At 52.0% G+C, this 20,456-nt stretch overlaps 2 protein-coding genes across 6 annotated transcripts in view; one reads left to right on the top strand and one right to left on the bottom strand.

Moving 5' to 3' along the window:
• Nucleotides 1-1,422: 1,422 nt before the first annotated feature.
• FICD (FIC domain protein adenylyltransferase) lies at nucleotides 1,423-8,207 on the top strand. Of its 4 annotated transcripts, XR_812335.4 has the most exons (4): nucleotides 1,423-1,476; nucleotides 2,840-3,198; nucleotides 4,011-5,187; nucleotides 6,693-8,207. XR_812335.4 is itself a non-coding variant. In XM_010813888.4 (3 exons), exons 2-3 carry the CDS (start codon nucleotides 2,898-2,900, stop codon nucleotides 5,084-5,086), a joined length of 1,374 nt encoding a protein of 457 aa, XP_010812190.1. In that variant the 5' UTR covers nucleotides 1,423-1,476; nucleotides 2,840-2,897; the 3' UTR covers nucleotides 5,087-6,643. The 4 variants fall into 4 exon arrangements, 3 of the variants coding, with proteins under 3 accessions (XP_010812190.1, XP_010812189.1, NP_001192455.1); XM_010813888.4 differs by lacking the exon at nucleotides 6,693-8,207 and having other exon boundaries at nucleotides 4,014-6,643; XM_010813887.4 differs by lacking the exon at nucleotides 6,693-8,207 and having other exon boundaries at nucleotides 4,011-6,643.
• Nucleotides 8,159-20,456, bottom strand: part of SART3 (spliceosome associated factor 3, U4/U6 recycling protein) — a 41,097-nt gene continuing 28,799 nt past the window's right edge. For both annotated transcript variants that reach the window (XM_024977081.2, NM_001101860.1), the window contains 7 exon segments: nucleotides 15,298-15,410; nucleotides 14,317-14,393; nucleotides 13,540-13,708; nucleotides 11,284-11,738; nucleotides 10,627-10,779; nucleotides 9,709-9,899; nucleotides 8,159-9,093 (listed from right to left, as the gene is read on the bottom strand). In XM_024977081.2, the coding sequence (XP_024832849.1) occupies nucleotides 8,934-9,093; nucleotides 9,709-9,899; nucleotides 10,627-10,779; nucleotides 11,284-11,738; nucleotides 13,540-13,708; nucleotides 14,317-14,393; nucleotides 15,298-15,410 (1,318 nt within the window). In that variant the 3' untranslated portion in view covers nucleotides 8,159-8,933.

Raw genomic sequence — 20,456 nt, 5'->3', positions numbered from 1 at the left:
TGTAAACCTCAGCTTCTCAGCATTTTGTCATGCTGTGCATGGGATAAGAGGAGCTGATTTGGTGCCAGGGCTTCTGCAAATCCCAAACTTCAGGGCAAAGGCAAGGCAGGCTGTTGCCCCCATTTTACAAATGGGGGAACTGAGACTTGCCCAAGGACACACAGAGTGGAGGTGACAGAGTCTGAATTTAAGCCCAAGTCTCTCTGACTTCAGAATCTGTAGTAGTAACAATTTTTTTTAACCTCATGTACTTAGAGCTTAGCATTTCTGGATACATCCTGTATGTTTAATGTCAATATTTGTGACTTAAGATGGAGGTTTCAGCTCTCTGCTTCAAGGAAAACTTCTGTCAACTGAAGAAGAAAAAAAAAAAAAAAAAACAGAAACCATACAACTTCAAAGCTGTTTTCTTCGGGCACATTACTGAGGACTATATGGCCCAATGCACAGTCTCTCAGCTCTGAAGAACTGTTCCAAACAGGTAAGGAAGGAGCTAGGATGAGTTTTTGCTGGGGTCGTGTGGAGGGGGTGGTGGGGGAGAGATGCAGTTGAACATCCAAACATGACCGTTAATCACAAAAACAGACACCTCAAGTTAATGATTTTAGTGCTCTCCTCTATATGAGAAGGTGGAAGAATCTAGGCTCGTTGAAATTATTCTTTTGATTGCATCTGAACTGTCTGGGCCCCCTATCCTATTTTTCCCCATCCTGAATTCCCCTCAGGACACACCCTCTGGGCAGCCGGTTGATGGCTTCTGGGATGGCCATAGTCTGTTGTTTACAGGAAAGGCAGCAACATTCTTTGTTTACTAAAATGGCAGGCAACATTCTTTGTCCACACCGGGCGGCAGGAGAACCAGGCTGGCTCTTCTCAAGAGTATGTAAACTTAAAACTTATGAGGAAAAGAAGGTGAGAGAGAGAAGCCGGCAGCCCTGATAGCAGAGACCAGGCTGTGAATGCGGGCTGGGAAGTCAGACACAGGTTTAAACCATCAGCCTCCTCATTCTACACCTAAGGAAACTCAGGTTCCCTCCTTCCCAGGGCCCTTTTTCATCCTCCCCTGGGCCTAAGGGAAAGGCAATCGGAACATCGCTTCCCAGTTGCTACCCAGAAGGCCCCAAAACCGCCTAGGCGGGGGTTTTCCCCGCGCCCAGTACTCCCGCTGGTCGCCCTGGCCCCGCCCTCCCTATTGCTTATTGGCTCTTTCGAGCACGAGACCGATACAGGAGTCAGCCAATGGGAGTGGCCCACGGCGCGTCTTTCCCGGGAAAGCGGAGGCCGACGCAGGGACCCGGAAATGCGAGACGCCGACAAGTTGAGAAAGCCAATCCGCTGCGAAGAGGCTGGCGGGCCGACCAATGGCGAGTCGCCGAGGGCGGGGCCACGGGCCGGCGGCGGAGGTCCTGGGAGCCGGCCGCCGGCCAAGACTGCGAGCCCTGAGAAGGCGGCAACAGGGCCCCGCAGCGGCGCGAGGTGAGGGTGGGGTGCGTGGGGTGGGTGGGGAAGGGAGCAGCGGGGCAGTGAACCCTGGGTGGGATTCGGAACGGGCGGGTCCCCAGGATGACCTTAGTTCAGTGTCCTCTCAGGTCCTCAGTTTCCCTCTTCTTAGCTAATGAGCATTGAGATTTCTTGCCTGCCAGGAACGCACTTCCTCCCTGGCAAGCTGCAGCCCGGCCGGAGAGCCCCGACCACCTGGACGGAGCAGTGACCCGCAACCTCTTCTGTACCTCCCCATTAGAGTTTGTACCAAGCCTTTCAGATGTGCTGTATCGACAAGCCAGGCCCCCCTGAAACGTCATCAGTTCTGGGTCTTGGTCTAGTACCAGGAGCAGGTGCTTGGGCCCGGGTTGTGAGTTAAGACCTAGGTACTCTAGACACAGATGCACTGGGGATTCCTTCCTGATGCCTGTTTACTTCCTGTGGGTCGTCTGGTTATTGACTTAATCAGTGTGCTAGTTTTCCTCAGCTGAAAAGTTAATGCCTGGGGCAGCTTACCTCCGTGGGATGATGAGGGGGGAGATAAGGCGCAGCTGGTACTCAGCTCAGTACCCAGCACACCATAGTTGCCTAACAAATGCTTATTGTTAGCATGATGGTGCTTGCAGACTGGACTCCTCCGCTCCCACTGCCAGCCCCAGGCACCTGCTCATTGTCACAGAGGGCAGTCAGGGTCTCAGACCCAGAACCTGAGTTCCTCTTTAAGACTGCCCAAACTCTAGGCCAGATGCCTGCTGGACAGGCCAGAAAAGGAAGGCCAAAGCGGGAAACAGTATTGTGGGTAATGTCAGGGCCAGAGCAGGGGGAGGTGGTTGCCCAGGTGGCACTAAATCAGGCCCCCAAACAGCTGTACTCCTCAAACGAGCCTCAGAACTGCCCTAGTTGTTCTGGACGTGTCTTGTGTATCCAGAACACCCAGTGTCGGGTCTGAGGCCACAGAGATTTGTGCCTAAGTGGGGAGACTAGAGCCATGGGTTCTGCACTCAGGTCCCAAAGCCCTCACTTGCTGTCCAGGTGCCTCTGGGCAAGGGCCTTCACTTCCCTGAACCTGTCTCAGCTGCAGAGCCAGGCTTCTGCTTGAAGCCCACAGGAGAGATTACATGAGGCTGCCACCAGGGTTCAGCACGGGGTCTGGCACACAGCAAGTGTTTAGTAAGTGTTGAGCGGCAGCAGCGTTCCTTTTCAGACGCACCACCCTGGACGTGGCACCCATCTTCGCCTTGCCCCCACCCCCGGTCGTCAGTTAAGAGGCGTGGGGGTGAGGGGGTAGGTCTCTGAGACTCTGCTGAAGCCAAACCTGTGTCCTGAAGGTGTCGTTCCCCTGCTTCACCTCCTGCAGGTCCCGCTCTCCCCCAGGCCCCTGTGGATGTGTGCAAGGGGCCTGCCCCTGGGCCCAGATGACCCTCATGTCGATGGCTTCGGTGATGGCAGTGACTGAACCAAAGTGGGTCTCAGTCTGGGGCCGCTTCCTGTGGGCCATGCTGCTGAGCATGGTGCTGGGCTCCCTGCTGGCCCTGCTGCTGCCGCTGGGGACCGTGGAAGAGCACTGTCTGACTGTGCTCAAGGGCTTCTACCTGCTCAGGAGCAAGCTGGAGCGGGCACAGCCCGCTGTCATCAAGTGCACCAGGCCGTCCACGGAGCTCAGTCTCACCTCCAGGGGTGCGGCGCTGCTGGCGGTCAAGACCAAGGCCTCTCCAGGTAAGACTGGCCATTCAACAACCATTGATCCCACAGGTGTTCAGCAGGCCTGCTATGTCCTGTGTGCAGGGCACATGGTCGCCCTGAGCTCCAAGCTAGACAAGGTGATAGGTGGCCAAGATTCGGGTAGTGCTATGGAGCACAGGGAGCCAAGGGAGCACGCCAGGAAGGCTCCCTGAAGGAGGGGACGCCTGCAGAGATCTGAGGAAGATGGTATGAGAGGAGAGTGATCCAGGTGGAAAGGGTAGGAGGGCGCTGCACCCTTGAACTAAAAGCCAGCCAGTAGATGTGGCTGGCACTGAAGGTGGGAGGGCAGCAAAGGGCCAGGTGTAATGGAGGGTCTGGTTGAAAACCGTTAGGTCAAAAGGTCCAGGGATGAGGAAGCCCCCCAGGGCCTAGCAGCAGTGGGGAGCCCCTCACAGTCAGGGTCTAAAGGGGCCGGGTGGATGCAGGGAGAAGGGTCCGTACCTCCAGAAGTCACTAGAGTGGCTGCGAGCTGGAACAGCTGTAGGGGAGGGCCTCCTGATGGGCACTGCGGCCTTCCAGGAACATGACTGCTCAGAGTGGGCCAGGGCACCCAGCTGATGCCCGCATGGTAGGGAGTGGCTTGGGGACTGAGTGGACAATGACCAGCCCAGGGCCCCACGGGGCTGCAGAGAACAAACCTGTCTGCACAGGCACACGGAAGGGCAGGTACAGCCTGGTTGGAGGGGGCCCTGAGGCTGTGGGGGAGACAGCCCAGGTGATATACCCCCTGAACGTCCTCTGCCTGCCCCCATCCTCCCTGACCCGGGCCTCTGGCTCTTTTCTAGCAGGCAAGTTGGAGGCCAAAGCAGCTCTGAACCAGGCCCTGGAGATGAAACGGCAGGGCAAGCGGCAGAAGGCCCACAAGCTCTTCCTGCACGCCCTCAAGATGGACCCGGGCTTTGTGGACGCGCTCAACGAGTTCGGCATCTTCTCGGAGGAGGACAAGGACATCATCCAGGCAGACTACCTGTACACCCGCGCGCTGACCATCTCGCCCCACCATGAGAAGGCGCTGGTCAACCGCGACCGCACACTGCCGCTGGTGGAGGAGATCGACCAGCGCTTCTTCAGCATCATCGACAGCAAAGTGAAGAGGGTCATGTCCATCCCCAAGGGCAACTCCGCGCTGCGCCGGGTGATGGAGGAGACGTACTACCACCACATCTACCACACAGTGGCCATCGAGGGCAACACCCTCACGCTCTCGGAGATCAGGCACATCCTGGAGACGCGCTACGCCGTGCCGGGGAAGAGCCTGGAGGAGCAGAACGAGGTCATCGGCATGCACGCGGCCATGACATACGTGAACACGACGCTGCTGTCCCGCGTGGGCTCCGTCAGCATTGGCGACGTGCTGGAGATCCACCGGCGGGTGCTGGGCTACGTGGACCCCGTAGAGGCCGGCCGCTTCCGCACCACGCAGGTCCTGGTGGGCCACCACATCCCGCCCCACCCGCAGGAGGTGGAGAAGCAGATGCAGGAGTTCGTGCAGTGGCTCAACTCTGAGGACGCCATGAGCCTGCACCCGGTGGAGTTCGCGGCCCTGGCCCACTACAAGCTCGTCTACATCCACCCCTTCATTGACGGCAACGGCAGGACCTCGCGCCTGCTCATGAACCTCATCCTCATGCAGGCGGGCTACCCGCCCATCACCATCCGCAAGGAGCAGCGGTCTGAGTACTACCACGTGCTGGAGGTCGCCAACGAGGGCGACGTGAGGCCCTTCATCCGCTTCATTGCCAAGTGTACGGAGACCACCCTGGACACCCTGCTCTTCGCCACCACAGAGTACCCGGTGGCACTGCCAGAGGCCAGACCCAACCACTCTGGGTTCAAGGAGACGCTGCCAGTGAAGCCCTAACACTATAAATCCCTCCTTGGTGGCAAGGGATGTCCCAGTGGAGGAAAAAAAAACTCCACATTTCTAGAAACCTAGTCATCTCCTAGAGCAGGAGGAGATGGGTAAGAAACTGAAAACATTCTTTACCTCCAAATGTCTCTTTAAAGAAGAAAACTAAATTATTAAGCCTTGCCCCCAAGATAACTTATAACTGAGCCAAGTTATTTATTTTCCTTTGACCTGGCACACGTGTGGTGTTTGCTGGTGGCTCTGACCCCTGGGGTGGTCCCAGCGGCTTCAGGGGCATCCATGCTCGTGTGACCAGAACACAGGTTCTGGAGCAAAATTTGCACTAAGGGGAGGAGTGTGGGCTGAGCCCTGGAGGAGTAACTCCTTCCAGCACTTTCTGGAACCGGCTGAGAGGGTCTGTGCCTCCCTGAGACGCACGGCTGAGGAGGACCAGTCGCAGTTGAGAAAGGATTGAAAGCTTTCTTTCTTACAGGCGTTGGCTCCCCGACAGAGAGCTTAGTATTGTGACTAATCTTACTGGTAGAGCAGATTTCTGAGACAGGAAGTGAGCATTCACCATGTCTCTAGTTAGACACCTTGCTTAGTCCAAGGAACATGCTTTGAGCCACAGTTTCCAAACTCTGGTCCTAGAGGTGGCTGTCTCTCTAAGAAGAGGTGTGGCTAGCCTGGTTTCTATTGATGTTTCTCATATTTGCACCAATTCAGACCAGATGTTTTAGTCTAAAGGTTCTCTGGGTTTGTCACCCAACAGTTAAATCCTGCTGCAAATCAAGTGTTAGGACACATCAAAGAAGACAGATGCCAAGTCAGTGCCAGACAAGCGTTTGTGATGAGTTAGGACGCCGCACTGTGGGAACCAAGAAACACCCTCAGCCACAGCCAGGATGCGTCCCTCTCGTCTATTTACCGGCCCCACGGGCCCCTGTCCCCTCGGGGGAAGCAGCATAGATTGTCTTGGCGTGGCCTTATTTTTCTAGCAACTTGTAAAAAGATGAAATGTTACATGTAACACACCCACACTGTCGTTACGGAGGCAGAGTCTTTTCGGTCATTACCTGACACAGATGCCAACACAACCGCTGCTGTTCAGTCCAGAGGCTGGGCACCACCGAGCCCCTTTCTGGGGACCGAGCCGGTGATGTCCAACACTGGGCTGTCAGCGTCTGAATGAGGGTGAATGCCCACTGAGTGTTGGGTGAGGAGACAATTCAGATCCTGACGGTAATGAAGACCCTCTTCTGATGTAGTAAGTGTTTCTACAGTTATTTACTTGTATAACAAGCAGAGTAGTTTTCTAAAAGATAAGTGAAAAGATATATGAAATGGCCCCAAATGAGTTATTCAAACCTTGATAAAAGATATTTTTCTATTTGTATGCCATAAGATATTTCTTAAACCTTAACTCTTCTACCGTTTTGCTCTTTGTAAGCACACCAAGGAAGCCTGACTGAAGGGCTTGCCTTGTACTAGAGGGAGAAATTTGCACTTTAGCTATATTTGAAGGGTGTTATTTTAAGAAATTACTAATAAAGTATTTTGTTACATAAATGCCTAAGACCTTGCTACCTTCCTCAAGAGATGTTCCCATCTGTCCTAGGGATGAAGGAGGGACTCTTTCAGAACTTTAGCCCTGTATTGTTGAGAGAGAAAAACAAGAAAGACCCAAGACGGTAACGTCACGAGAGAGAGAGAACTGGTTGGTATGCCAACAGGATGAACCACTGCCCTTGCACAAAGACTGAAGTGACTGAAATGGTTTTTCATGTATCTCTTCACCATCAGTTCCTCCTCCACCCCACCCCCCTCACCCCCTGCCAAGCCGGGGACAACAAACCCACTCCTATGTTCCTGAAAATCTGTTTCTGGAACAGTCGACAGCCTGCACCTAAATGGGGTCCCACTCAAGTCTGAAAGGCCCACCTCTAACGAGCTCTGTGTACACCCGAGGACGAAGTGAGGTCAGAGGACTGGAACAGCAGGAGGACACCACCGTCACCTAGTGCCCTGTGACCTGGACTGAGAGCGGAGGCTCACGGCCCCCTGGTCCCACCTGACCCACAGCCTCTCACCCACAGAACAGGCCTCTACACGGAGCGGACGGCCAGCCACCCCCAGAGAACACAGGCTCTTCCAACAGCTTTAAAGCTGCTGCCTGAATTCAAAAACACCTAACAAGCGTTCTGTGTAAAAGATGAGGTACAGAGAACCTACAGATTAAAAGGGTTATTATTGAAACAATAGGAAATTGGCCATTTGTCTGGATGGCTGACATTAACACTACTCATGTTTCTAGAAATAACGATAAAACCATGGTCTTTAAACCCGTAGACAGGTGCTCCAATAGCAGGGCGCTGTGATGTCTGGGGTCTCCTGCGGGACCCGGGGGTACAGGGGAGAGGTGGAGACGGAGACGGGCTGAGCAAGGCTGAAGCTCGATGACAGGGCGCTGTGATGTCTGGGGTCTCCCTGTGGGACCCGGGGGGACAGGGGAGAGGTGGAGACGGAGACGGGCTGAGCAAGGCTGAAGCTCGATGACAGGGCGCTGTGATGTCTGGGGTCTCCCTGTGGGACCCGGGGGTACAGGGGAGAGGTGGAGACGGAGACGGGCTGAGCAAGGCTGAAGCTCGATGACAGGCGTATGGGGTTTAGTTTACTATTCTGTCCACTTCCCTGTTTCAAATGGTCCATTAAAAATGTTACACTAAAAAGTACAGTAAAGCCTGACTGATGCATAAAACCTTTAAAGACAGATAAATGAGCCAATTTTTCATCACCAAGGAAAGAATTCCAATATTTTTCCCCAGAATGCCTTTATAAAGTCAGTTTTCCTACTGAACTGGCAACGTCACTTTCAAAGGAATAAATGCTGGATAAAAGAGGAGGGGTAGAAAAGCTGTAGGCGCTGAACTGCTGTAAACTGGAGGTCTCACAGCTGAAATGGTTTAAAGCAGAACAACCGGATTTGACGTATAAAAGGTCTATTTACACATCTATCAGGTAAAGCAAGGTACACCCATTTCAAAGTACATGTTTGAACACACATCTGAGTACCTTTTTGCAAGATGGTTTTAAGAGAACTTCAGTTTAATAAAGCTAAATGGAGAGAATTTAAGTTTGCACTTGACATGGTATTTAAACAAAACCAAAGGGCTGAAACTCAGTATTTAGACAAAGAACACAGCTCACTAGTCACTAGGCAAAGAAAGTGGGCCACACAGATGGCGCGCAAAGCTCCTACACAAAACAAATGTCACAGATATTTTGCTTTGAGGCAAACAAAACAATGGGTTGACAAGTCATTTACAAATACATAATATAAAAACGCACAGCCCCCGTGAACAAAACTCCATCAGATGTTGTTTAAGTGACGTCCCCTCCCCACCCCTTTACTAAAATAGGCCATTCTGGTGAATTACTAGCATCTGCCATTTTGTCTTTTAAAAATTAAAAGAGTGACGGGCACATGTGCTGTGCAGGGTGTACAGAAGTGTCTTATAAAAAGGGACCAGAGTTGGCCAAAAATACTTGGACAAGTGGGTCTCAGAACAGTGTGTTCGAGTTTCACTTCTGTTTCTCAGCTCTTTCAAGACACACAGGTATCTCAGAAAACTGCACCCTGCACCCAGCCTGTGGAGTGGTGGTTTTCGTCCTTTTGCCCTCAATATGAGGGAGCACTCACAGCCTCTTTCCCTGGACACCCTTTTCCAGTCCTGCCTAAACCAGAGGAAGCGCATGGCCGCGCCCTGCACCTGGCCCTGCATGGCCAGGGCCCTGCTGGGCACCAGGTGTCTTCCCGGCCAGCGTGAAGTAAGGCATTTCCCTTCTCGCACCGTCCCACTCACTTTCTCAGAAGCAACTTGGCGAAGTCGGCATTGGACATCTTGGGAGCCTCAGTGGTGGCTGGGGTGGCGGGGCCGTTCTCAGCCTGGGCGGTGGCGGCGCTGGGGCGCTGCAGGGCGCGAGGCAGCAGAGAGAGCTGGGTCCTCCCCTTCCCCCGCCTGGAAGAGCAAACACTGCATGGACCTCCCAAAGCGACAACTGGTGGCATGAGCTAGGACCACCCCAACACAAGAGGTGAAAGGCGACAAACAAGGCTGACACGAGCCCTGAGCTCCCCGACCCCGGCTATCAGGTGACAGTGACTTTAACAAACTCCGCCTTTTCCACAACTGTTTGGCCAGGGCCACGCCTGTACAACACCGTCACACGTAGGGTGGACAGAATGGCTGTGACTGTACAGACCTCACCAGACAACCTTGCGACCTCGCTGCCTCGTGCCCATGGGCTGAGGACACAGCTCTGCTGGGGTTACAGTTGGTGAACACCCAGCTGTCAGGTTTGGGACTCACACGTGGGTCCACCTGCCAAAGGGGACTTCAGAGTGACCACCATCTTTTAAAAAACTTTTTAACACTTAAATAAACCACTGGTGTAAACCAGTGTAGACGAGGGAGGGCCCACTTCTGGGCTGGCCCTCGGCGTGGACTTGCTGGGGAACCCCTGCCCCGGGACGGAGCAGGCAGGCCTGACCCTCCGTCTAACTCACTGCCCTAGAGGGAAACAGGGTCACCGTGGCGCCACCACAAGGCCTCACCAGTGCGCACGACACTTACGCCCCGTAGACCTGCCGCGGCAGCAGGGCACTCCCTGGGGCCTTCCTCGCCTCAGGCTTCTCTGGAACCTTCCTCTGCGGCGGGTTGCTGATGGCCACTTTGATGACGTTCTCTCTGATGGTCATGCCGTCCATCTTCAGGACGGCCTGCGATGCCTGCGATTCGTTCTCATACTCCACGTAGGCCAGGCCCTGAGGGTGAGGAAGGCCCGGCCAGGTCAGTGCTGCAAGCCAGGACGCGGCTCCCCACTCAGGCCCCCGGGCCAGTTCAGAGAGCCCCTCCCTTGGGTTTCCCTGCCCCACCGCCACCTGCCTTGGCCTATAGGTTCCTTCCCTGCCCTAGTCTCCCCTATTTCTGCAACTGACTGTAACTTCAGACAACTCTTCAAGTTCTATGCACCATGTGCCAGAGATGGGCCAGCATAAACCCAGTAATGCCCATATATTCATCAGCTCTCAATTAACCTGGACAAACATGAAGGGGCCTCTCTTAAACCAAACTCTTCTTAAACAACTACTCAAAACGTGGTCAAGGATTTCACAGGAGGTTGAGGAACCAGAGGGGAGAACACAGTAAGGGGGACACCAGGGCAGGGATTCAGGGAGATGCCGGAGGCCTCGTGAAGAGGGGTCCGGGCGGGAGGGAGGAGACTGCAAAGGGAGGCACCGCACCCCAAGGCCCCACAGCCTGGGGCCGCACTGGAGCCCCTGCTAATTTGTGGTAACGTTTCTTGCAACACCTTTTTCTTTTCAATGTAGTTATCTACATACAAGTTAACCTGACTCCAAATGGAAAGAGCCTAGTTCACCTATCCTTCTGTTAACTTCTTGTCTGTTTCTTAGCAGACAAACCAGAAACCACTCTAGAACCAAGTAATCTGAACAGAGGCTCCCCCGGGCTCCAGGCTCAGACACCGACCTTGGGTTTCCCAGCCCGGTTGGTGACCAGCCGGATGTCTTTCACGGTGCCGTGGGCCTTGCAGATCTCCTCGAGTTCCTCTTTGGTGCAGGAGAAGGGCAGGCCCGACACAAACAGCTTGTGTTTCTCCAGGGCAGTGCTGTACCTGAACACCTACGGAGGAGGGAGAGGACTCACACCCCGGGCCCAGCCCAGCTCCCCACACGGCAGGGTCAGGCCTCATCCACAGGCTGGGCCAGAGCTGGCTCTGGGTGCGAAGAACTGCTCACTCGCCCTGGGCAAGTCCCTCACTTCTCGAAGCCTTCACTTCCTCCTCTGGAAAACGGCCAGAATAAAGGCCACCATTCTCCAAGTCTGGGTGAGGGTCGAAAGGTAACACAACAGACGCTGGGCGCAGCCCCGTCACTCCTAACCACCCCACGGGGAGGAGCTGTTACACGGTGCCTACTGCTACCATCACTTGTCAACACCAGCAGCTCAGTGACCAGCCCCGCGTAGAGACCTCAGCAAACCAGTTCTGAACGGACCCAGTTAACTCAGGCATTTCACTCCGAACAAATGTTCCACTTAGATTCTAAAGACGGGAGGCTGCAGCAAAGAGAATTTAGTCTGTCGCACTGCAACCTATGGAAAGGCAGGCTTACCCCCCAAACCAACCTTGAAGTCAGGGTTTTTGCTCTTGTCCACACAGGGGGAGACGAACATGGGCCGGCCCTCGACACTCTGCCGGTCCAGCTGGAGCGCCTGCAGGGCCGCCGCCTCCTCTCTGAACTCCACGTAGCAGTAGCCGCGGAAGTCGCCGCGGTTACTGAAGATGGGGCGCACCTCAACCACATCCCCGCAGGCCTCGAAGAGCGGCCGGAGCGTGGCGGCCGGCTCCCCCAGCCCGTAGGGCAGGTTGCTGACGAAGACGGTGACGCCGTCCTTGCTGCTGTCGTGCGGCACCTTGGGCACATCCCTCCGCCGGGCACCCACCCGCACCTCCTTCAGCTCCGAGGGGGACTCCGTGGCCGCGGGGGCGCTGCTCCCGGAAAGGTCTGCTTCGGAGCCCGGCTCCGCTTCCCCGGCAGGAGGAACGCTATTCTCCACCCTCCTGCGCTTGGAGGGCTGCTCTGCGGGTCATCAGGGCAAAGGATGGTTAGGTAACGGTCTCCTGGCACTGAGCTGAGCCAGGGCACACCAAGCAGGGAGACAGCTCTCCCCACCAGACGCCTGGACCCATGCAGACGCCAGGGTGCATGCCCTCAACCCTCTGGCAGGTCTCTCCCGACCCTCCAGGCACATCCCACTCCTTGCCAGGCCCCAGTGACATCCAGGGGAGGGGACAACTCAGGTGCAAGTGACATTCTAAATGCTCATCGTCCATGCTCAACCATACAAGAGATAGAGGTTGGGGGTCTCCACACTGTCCCGGCAAATCCCTAGGACCCCTCCCAGAAAGCCCAGGGCAGAGAGGAGGATGGAGCCCAGGGGCACGTGTAAACAAGCACCTCAGTGACCCGGAAGTGCATACTCCCTGGGCCACCCTGGAAGTGGTACAGAGAGCTAGCTCCTCCCCACATTCATGACTGTCCCATGTCCTTCCACAGAGCTTCACAACACCACTCTACTCCAATCAACACTCCCCAGTGCTGCCAGGGGAACAAGACTGAAACCAAGCAGCATGGGCCGCCTGTTGCCAGACCTTTCTGTCAGTTCCCCAATGCCCTCCAGGTGGGGCCTGCCCTCAGCACTCTGCATTAGAGACCACTGGTGGGCGTGCTGGCCTGCCTCAACGACCCCAGCACCCTGCCCCGACCAGGGTCAGGCCCAAGGCTGCAGAGAACAGCGGGCCACGCTGTGCTCTGCGGGCCCCGGCCCCCTCTCCCCCTCTCTCTGGACACTCGCTCGCCCTCCCCTGATGCCCAGGTGCAGTGCCACTGCCCCACAGGGGCGCCACCTCACCGTTTTGGGCAGCCCGCTGGCCCCTAGTGCTTTCCCCAGCCTCCACCATGACTCTCACCCACAGCTCCCCGAGTCCCCATGACATGTCACTGCGGTCACAGGTCCCCTGTGCCTTCCCCTGCTACACCAGGACCCCGAAAGGGCAGTGAGCTACCCATGATCATTTCTGAAGGCCCCAAGAAATGAACAATGACTCCATCACTTTTGACTCCAGCTGACAGCTCTGCACTTGGAAAATACTGAGCCTCCTTTAGCATCTAGAGACCACTCTTTACCTTGACTGAGTTTGATGAAATAAATCTGACCCACACCTGCCCACACGTGAAATGGCAGGGGTGACAGAAACACAGTCCAGAAAATTCTACAACTCAAACCACCAGGGGGGAGTCAAGTGGGGGGGGTTGGTACAGTATAGGCGCAGGGCAGGGCAGCAGCCAGGTGCCAGGGACTGGGGGTACAGAAACGTCCACACCTGGTGAGGCGGGGAGGGAAAGTCCACAGCGGGGGAGAAGGCAGGCGCTGCTCAGGAAGGGGACAGTGGGGGACGGCATGCCGGCAGGGGTGGCGCCTGGGGCAGGCCTGGGAGCCGAGCAGGGCAGGCGGGCGCCACCGCGTGGAAGGGAGGCAGTGACAGGGAAGGCGGCGGGCACTTCGCGTATGTTACTTGCTCTACTGTGTCCCACTCTGTGCCACCCCATGGACTGCAGCCCGCCAGGCTCCTCTGTCCACAGGGTTCTCCAGGCAAGATACTGGAGTAGGTTGCCATTTCCTTCCCCAGGGATCTTCCTGACCCAGGGACCAAACCAGCACGTCCCGCACTGACAGGGGAATTCTTTATGGTCTGAGCCACCAGGGAAGCCCTCCGGGACCTTATCCTCAAATGGTTCCAGAAAGAAATTCTCTGTGCTGTTCGGCACCCTGTCTGGAAGTCTAGGATGTTCCAGGTATGAAAGTCCTGCCAGATGTTACCTTCCTCATCGTCGCCCCACTCCTTTTCATCGTCCTCGTCGGCTCTGTGCTTGTCCGCCCCTCTGGTCTTTTTCTTCTTCTTCAACGCTTTCTTCTCAGCCCGAGCCCTCTTCCGTTGCTCCACCTTTTCTTCCTCTTGCTGGGCAAGGGCTGCTTCCTTCTCTGCAGCCTGAAAGGCCAGGACACGGTGCATCAGTGGATGTGGCCGCTACACGAAGTCCACTGACTTGTGACGGCAGAGGTGAGCACACCAGGAGGTCAACCACCCCCAGGAGACCAGGAAGGGTGGGCTGGGGGGGTGCTAAGTCCCACCTTTTCAGGCCCTTAAGGAGCTGCATCTCAAGTCTATATTATGTCTCCCAAGATCCCCAGGAATGACTTACCAGTAAAAAGGAAAACATCTATAAAACGGGCCCTGAGTCATCTGGGGGCGCTCACGCGCCAACCACTAGGCTACGTCAGTCAGGCTCCTTTTTTATCTTCTTCGTCTATTTCAGTAACCTTTAAGTACTCCACTACCTAAAGGATTTACTATTGGGGCTAACATTTTAAGCCAATCTAAAAAAAAAATAGTCTTAAACACCGATCTCATAGTTAACACACTGAATAAAATACACTTCTTAGAGGATTGACCCCAAAGGTTTTAACAAGGACCATTCATACCAAACACAGTCAGAATCACTATCAGAATTTTAAATCCACTATACTCCAATAAGAAATTAAAAAAAAAAAAAAGCTTTCAGAGGTTCAAAGACTTGAAACAAAGAGCATCGTTACCTTAATTCTCTGCTCGTTGACTCGAGCTAGTCGCGTTTCGGTTTTCTGAACAGCTATATCCCAGTCTTCTAAAGTACCTTGAGAGGAACGAGAAGCAAAGTTTCACTTCTCTGGATTTTAAAGGATATAAAAACATAGATTGTCTTAATTTCCCCACACCTCTGGAAGAGAGCTCTTCATCAACAGTAACAACTGGAGAATCGGTTTTCCATTTTAAGATTTCATTTGTATAGGTTTCAAGTTTCAGAACTCAAATAGTTCTTCCAGGTGTGTTTAGATCACCCCTTCTCTTTTAGAAAAGAGATTTGAAAACCAGACTAGATTCTATTACAAGCTCTCTGTGGCAAAGATTATTGAAAACATTCTAATGCAAAAGGTACAAAACGTTTGTACTGAGATCAAAAGATTTTAAGAGCTCCTCAGATGATAAATACTGGGGTGTTTTTCTTACTGATGCTGCTGTTTAGATGTCTATTTCCAGTTCTAAGGGACTCTTAGTACCCAAAATCCAGACTAATGCCTGTGGAAACTGTATACGGAGGCTCTGAAATTCACCAGGGAGGCACACGTGATCAGAGAGCAGTCTCGCCGTGGGCCTCGCCGCGCTGTGCTGGAACACAGGCTCTGCTGATCCAAGGGAGCCCTTGGCAACGTCCAGAGACGGTTCTGCTCGTCTGGACTGGGGGTGGGAAGAGCGTTCCTGGTACCCAGCGGGAAGAGTGGGCCCAGTGAAGCCGCACACGACAGCAGCGCCCCCATGCCCGAGAGTCCTGTGCTAGAGCCCCGCCATGGGCCCCTCTGCACGTGCAGTGTGAGAAAGGCAGCGGGACTCCCCTCTCAGTGGCGAGCACCGCACGATGGTCTCATCACAGAGGCCCCTGGGGCGGGCTGGTAAACACATGTGTCCTTACGCCTACTGCCCTGAGACCACACTGGCCTCAGGGACAAGCCCCGAGCCTGAGGCAGCACCGAGGTCCCCACCTTCTGTCCTCTCCATGGTGAGCAACACCTCACAGACGTGCTCCGGGTAGTCGCTGGTACACTGGACGGCCCGGTGCAGAGCCTTCCTGCAGTGCTGCGTGTCCCCATGGGCCCTGGGATGGAAAACACAGAGTTGGGGCCACAGGGACCCAGCAGAAGACACAGGGGGGGTGCACCCTCACACAGCTAACACCACGGCAGCAAAGCCTAGCGTCACCTTCAGCGCCGAGGAGACACCGCGCTCTTCGTGCCAATAGTTTTAATGCTTCCTCCTTGTCTCAGAAAGCTCCCTAGTCAAAAGTGAAGGCTTTCTTCTAAACCACTCTTTCCCTCAGAAGCCAGTGCTGGTGCAAGAGGCACCTGGGAACAGCGGTCCACAGCCAGGCCTTCTGCTTTTACATGTGCAAGGTGTGTGGAAAGACCCAAGAGCTGGGGCGACAGGGGAAAGTCCCCAGAGAGATTCTAGGATGTCACCCCCTTGAGGGGAAAGCCACCAACACAGCGACTAGCAGGTTTCGTGCCCAGGGTCACACAAGTCTTCCCACACTGACGTGAAATGAGATGCTGCTCAACACAATAGTTACAAAACAATATTCTGTTCATCCCAACCGTTATAAGACACTATATTCTCCTGTTTAAAAAGTTTTTATAAACATACATAAACACTGTAAATACACATTAGGACACTAAGAAAAAATTTAGGGCAACAGTTCTCAAAGTATGATCCATGGACGGCTAAGGGTCTCCAAGACCCTTCCAGGAGGCCTGCAAAGTCAAAACTACTTTCATTTATACACCGACATACTTATTGGACTTTTTCACTGTGCTGAAATTTGGACTGAGGATACCACAGCTACAGTGGCCCTTGGCACAAATTAAGACAGTGCCATCTTGGTGATATTCTGGGTGACAAACGGAAAGCACACATCAAGCACCTCTTCATACCCAAGTACAGGGCTTGGAGCAAAGAAATCTCAGGTTACTGTCTGAGCTGCAAGCTGGACTGCTTCCTTTTTTTTCATGGGACATTATTTTCACTTGAGAGGACAGTTGAGTGACAAAAACTACAGTGACTCAGACGTGTGTATTTGGCAGACGTTTTCAAAAATTAATCAAGTGAGGCTGTCACTTCCAGAAAAACCTCTTAAGAGTTTTTGTTGACTGATAAAACTGGGGCTTTCAAGTGAAAATCAGAACTTGGAAAACCTGCATCTGCCACTGTGAGTCTGACAGCCTCCTACTTTAAAGCCCTTTCTGTGAAGATCAGTGCAGATACAAACAAATGGGATAATGAGATGCATCAGTATTTAGAAGAGCTGCAGTACTTGATGGCTCAGCATGTTCCACACACAAGGCATGTCACGGAATCCTGCGTGGGTAAAGAGGTCTGCTCGGTGCAAGACACACCAGTGTGTCTTGCACACAGTCTCATAGTCTCCAATGAAAACGTCACCACAGAGAGGGTGCAGAACCAGACAGGGGAATCCAGCTGTCTGCTACTGAGCCAGATTAGAGAGTTTGTAAAAAGTATAAAACCAGGCCACTTTCTCACTATGTTACTTTGGAGTCTGGAAAGCAGTCCTTTCTTATAAAAATACGTTATTTTTGTTAAATGTCTTCACAGTGAATTTTAAATGAATAGGTTTTTGGTTTTTTTTTTAAATTTTTCAGTTTCATTTTCTAATATGGTAAATGTTAATAAATATACCTCACATAAACAAAAGCTCTTGAGGTGGACCTGAGACCAAAACATTTGAGAACCACTGATCTAGTACAATACTCAACAAGCTTTAATTGTGGTCACCTCTGGGGGAGGATTTTAAGTAACTTTCTATCTCACATTCTGTAAATGTTCTATTTTAACTTGAGCACATATTATTTTTTTAAATTGGGGAGGGGCAAAATATTCAAAACAGAAAAAAAATAAGTTTAGTGACATGCAATACCCAAGATACCCCTTCAAGGATCACCTGCCTTCTCGTGGCAAAGGGCTTGTGTAACTCAGTGAAGCTACAAGCCATGACATGTAGGCCCACCCAAGACAGGGGGATCACAGTGGAGAGTTCTGACAAAGCGTGATACACTGGAGGAGGGAGCGGCAAACCACCCCAGGATACCTGCCACGAGAACCCCATGAACTGTGTAAAAGGAAAAGAGACATGACACGGAAAGATGAGCCCCCCAGGTCGGAAGGGGTCCAACATGCTGCTGGGGAAGAGTGAAGGACAGCTACTAACAGCTCCGGAAAGAATGAAGCGGCCGGGCCAAAGAGGAGACGGCGCTCAGCTGTGGACGTGTCTGGTGATCAAAGTAAAATCTGATGCTGTAAAGAACAACACTGCATGGGAACCTGGAATGTTAGGTCCGTGCATCAAGGCAAATTAGACGTGGTCAAGCAGGAGATGGCAAGAGTAAACATCGACATCTTAGGAATCAGTGAACTAAAATGGATGGAAAGGAGTGAATTTAACTCAGATGACCATTATATCTACTACTGTGGGCAAGAATACATAGAAGAAATGGAGTAGCTCTCACAATCAAAAAGCATCTGAAATGCCATACTTGGATGCAACCTTAAAAGCGACAGACCTCAGTTTGTTTCTAAGGCAAACCATTCAACATCACAGTAATCCAAGTCTATGTCTGAACCACCAGGGCCAAGGAAGCTGAAGATGATCAGTTCTATGAAGACCTAGAGGATGTCCTAGAACTAACACCAAAAAAAGATGACCTATTCATCCTATGGGATTGGAATGCAAAAAGTAGGAAGTCAAGAGATACCTGGAGTAATAGGCAAGTTTGGCCTTGGAGTACAAAATGAAGCAGGGCAAAGATTAACAGAAATCCACCAAGAAAACGCATTGGTCATAGCAAACACCCTTTTTCAGCAACACAAGACATGACTTTACACACGGACATCACCAAATGGTCAATACCAAAATGAGACTGATTACACTCTTTGTAGCCAAAGATGTAAAAGCTGTATATAGTCAGCAAAGACAAGTCCTAGAGCTGATTGTGACTCAGATCATCAGCTCCTCAGAGAAAAACTCAAACTTAAACTAAAGAAAGCGGGGGAAACCACTGGCCAGTGAGGTATGACTTAAATCAAATCCCCTATGAATCCCTTGAGCTTCCCTGGTAGCTCAGCTGGTAAAGAATCCACCTGTAATGCCGGATACCTGGGTTCGATCCCTGGTTTGGAAAGATCCCCTGAAGGGGGGCATGGTAACCCACTCCAGTATTCTTGCCTGGAAAATGCCCACGGACAGAGAAGCCTAGAGGGCTGCAGTCCATGGGGGGGAGTCACAAAGAGTTGGACACAACTAAGCAACTAAACAATAAAACACAAATGAATACACAGTGGAGGTGATGACAGATTCAAGGAATCCGATATAGTAAACACACTGCCTGAAGAACCATGGACGAGGTCCACAATATTGTACAGAGGCAACAATAAAACCATCCCGAAGAAAAAGAAATGCAAGAAGGCAAAGTGGTTGTCTGAGGAGGCTTTACAAGTAGCCAAGGAAAGAAGAGAAGTGAAAAGCAAGGGAGAAAGGGAAATATACACCCAACTAAATGCAGAGCTTCAGGGAATAGCAAGGAGACACAAGAAGGCCTTCCTGAGAGAACAATGCAAAGAAAAAGAGAAAAACAGAAAGGGTAAGACTAGAGATCTCCTCAAGAAAACTGGAAATATCAAAAGACCATTTCATCCAAAGATGGACACAATAAAGGACAGAAATGGTGAAGACCTAACAGAAGTAGAAGCGATGAAGAAGAGATGGAAAGAATACACAGAAGAACTGTACAAAAAGATCTTAATGACCCAGATAACCACAATGGTACAGGCTCTCACTTAGAGCCCAGACGTTGTGGAGTGTGATGCAAAGTGGGCCTTGGGAAGTACTGCCGTCAATAAAGCTAGAGGAGGTGATGGAATTCCAGAAGAGCTATTTAGAATCCTAAGAGATGATTCTATTAGCTACACTCAATATGTCAGCAAATTTGGAAGACCCAGCTGGCCTCAGGACTGGAAAAGGCCAACCCTCATCCCAATTCCCAACAGAGCAGTACTAAAGAATGTTCAAACCGGACAATTGTACTCACTTCCCATGCTAGTAAGGTTACACTCAAAATCCTCCAAGCTAGGCCTCAGCATTATGTGAACTGAGAACTTTCAGATGTTCAAGCTGGGTTTAGAAAAGGCAGAAGAACCAGAGATCAAATTGTCAACATTGACTAGATCAGAGAAAGCAAGGGAATTCCAGAAAAACATCTACCTCTTGTTTCACTGATTATGCTAAAGCCTTTGACTTGTAGATCATAACAAACTATGGAAAATTCTTAAAGAGATGGGAATACCAAACCATCTTACCTGTCTCCTGAGAAACCTGTATACAAGCCAAGAAGAATCAGTTAGAATTTAAAACCCTCTATGGAACAAGGGTTCTGGTTCAGAATCAGGAACTGGTTCAGGATTGAGAAAGGAGTACAGGATAGTTTACTGTCACCCTGTTTATCTAACTTATACACAGAGCACATCATGATAAGTGCCAGCCCAGACCGAGTTACAAGCTGGAATCAAGACTGCTGGGAGAAATATCAACAACCTCAGATGCAGATGATACCATTCTAATGGCAGAAAGCAAAGAGGAAGAACTAAAGATCCTTTTGATAAGGCTGAAGAAGGAGAGTGAAAAGGCCGGCTTGAAACTCAGTTATTAAAAAAAAACTAAGGTCATGGCATCTGGTCCCAACACTTCATGGCAAACAGAGGGGGGAAAAGGAAGCAGTGACAGATTCCCTCTTCTTGGGCTCTAGAAGAAGATCACTGCAGATGGTGACTACAGCCATGAAATGAGAAGCAGCAGCTTCTTGGCAGGAAAGGTGTGACAAACCTAGACAGCGTGTTACAGAGCGAACTCATCACTTCGCCGAAAAATTAAAACAGTCAAGACGATGGTCTTTTCGTAGTCATGTACGGATGTAAGAGCTGGACAATAAAGAAGACAGAGCACCAAAAAATTGATGCTTTTGAACTGTGGTGCTGGAGAAGACTCTTGAGAGACCCATGGAAAGCAAAGAGATCAAACCAGTCAATCTTAAAGGATGTCAACACTGAATTCTTTTTGGAAGGACTGAAGCTGAAGCTC

This window comes from Bos taurus, chromosome 17 (assembly GCF_002263795.3).
Source record: "Bos taurus isolate L1 Dominette 01449 registration number 42190680 breed Hereford chromosome 17, ARS-UCD2.0, whole genome shotgun sequence".
In the NCBI taxonomy this organism is placed as follows: domain Eukaryota; kingdom Metazoa; phylum Chordata; class Mammalia; order Artiodactyla; family Bovidae; genus Bos; species Bos taurus.
This window is presented reverse-complemented; position numbering and strand designations above follow the sequence as displayed.

Bases quoted from the DNA above. Each gene is read 5' to 3' on its own strand.
- FICD (XM_010813887.4), top strand. From the start codon at position 2,898: ATGACCCTCATGTCGATGGCTTCGGTGATGGCAGTGACTGAACCAAAG. The intron at 3,199-4,010 runs GTAAGACTGGCC...GCTCTTTTCTAG, and splicing joins CAAGACCAAGGCCTCTCCAG to CAGGCAAGTTGGAGGCCAAA.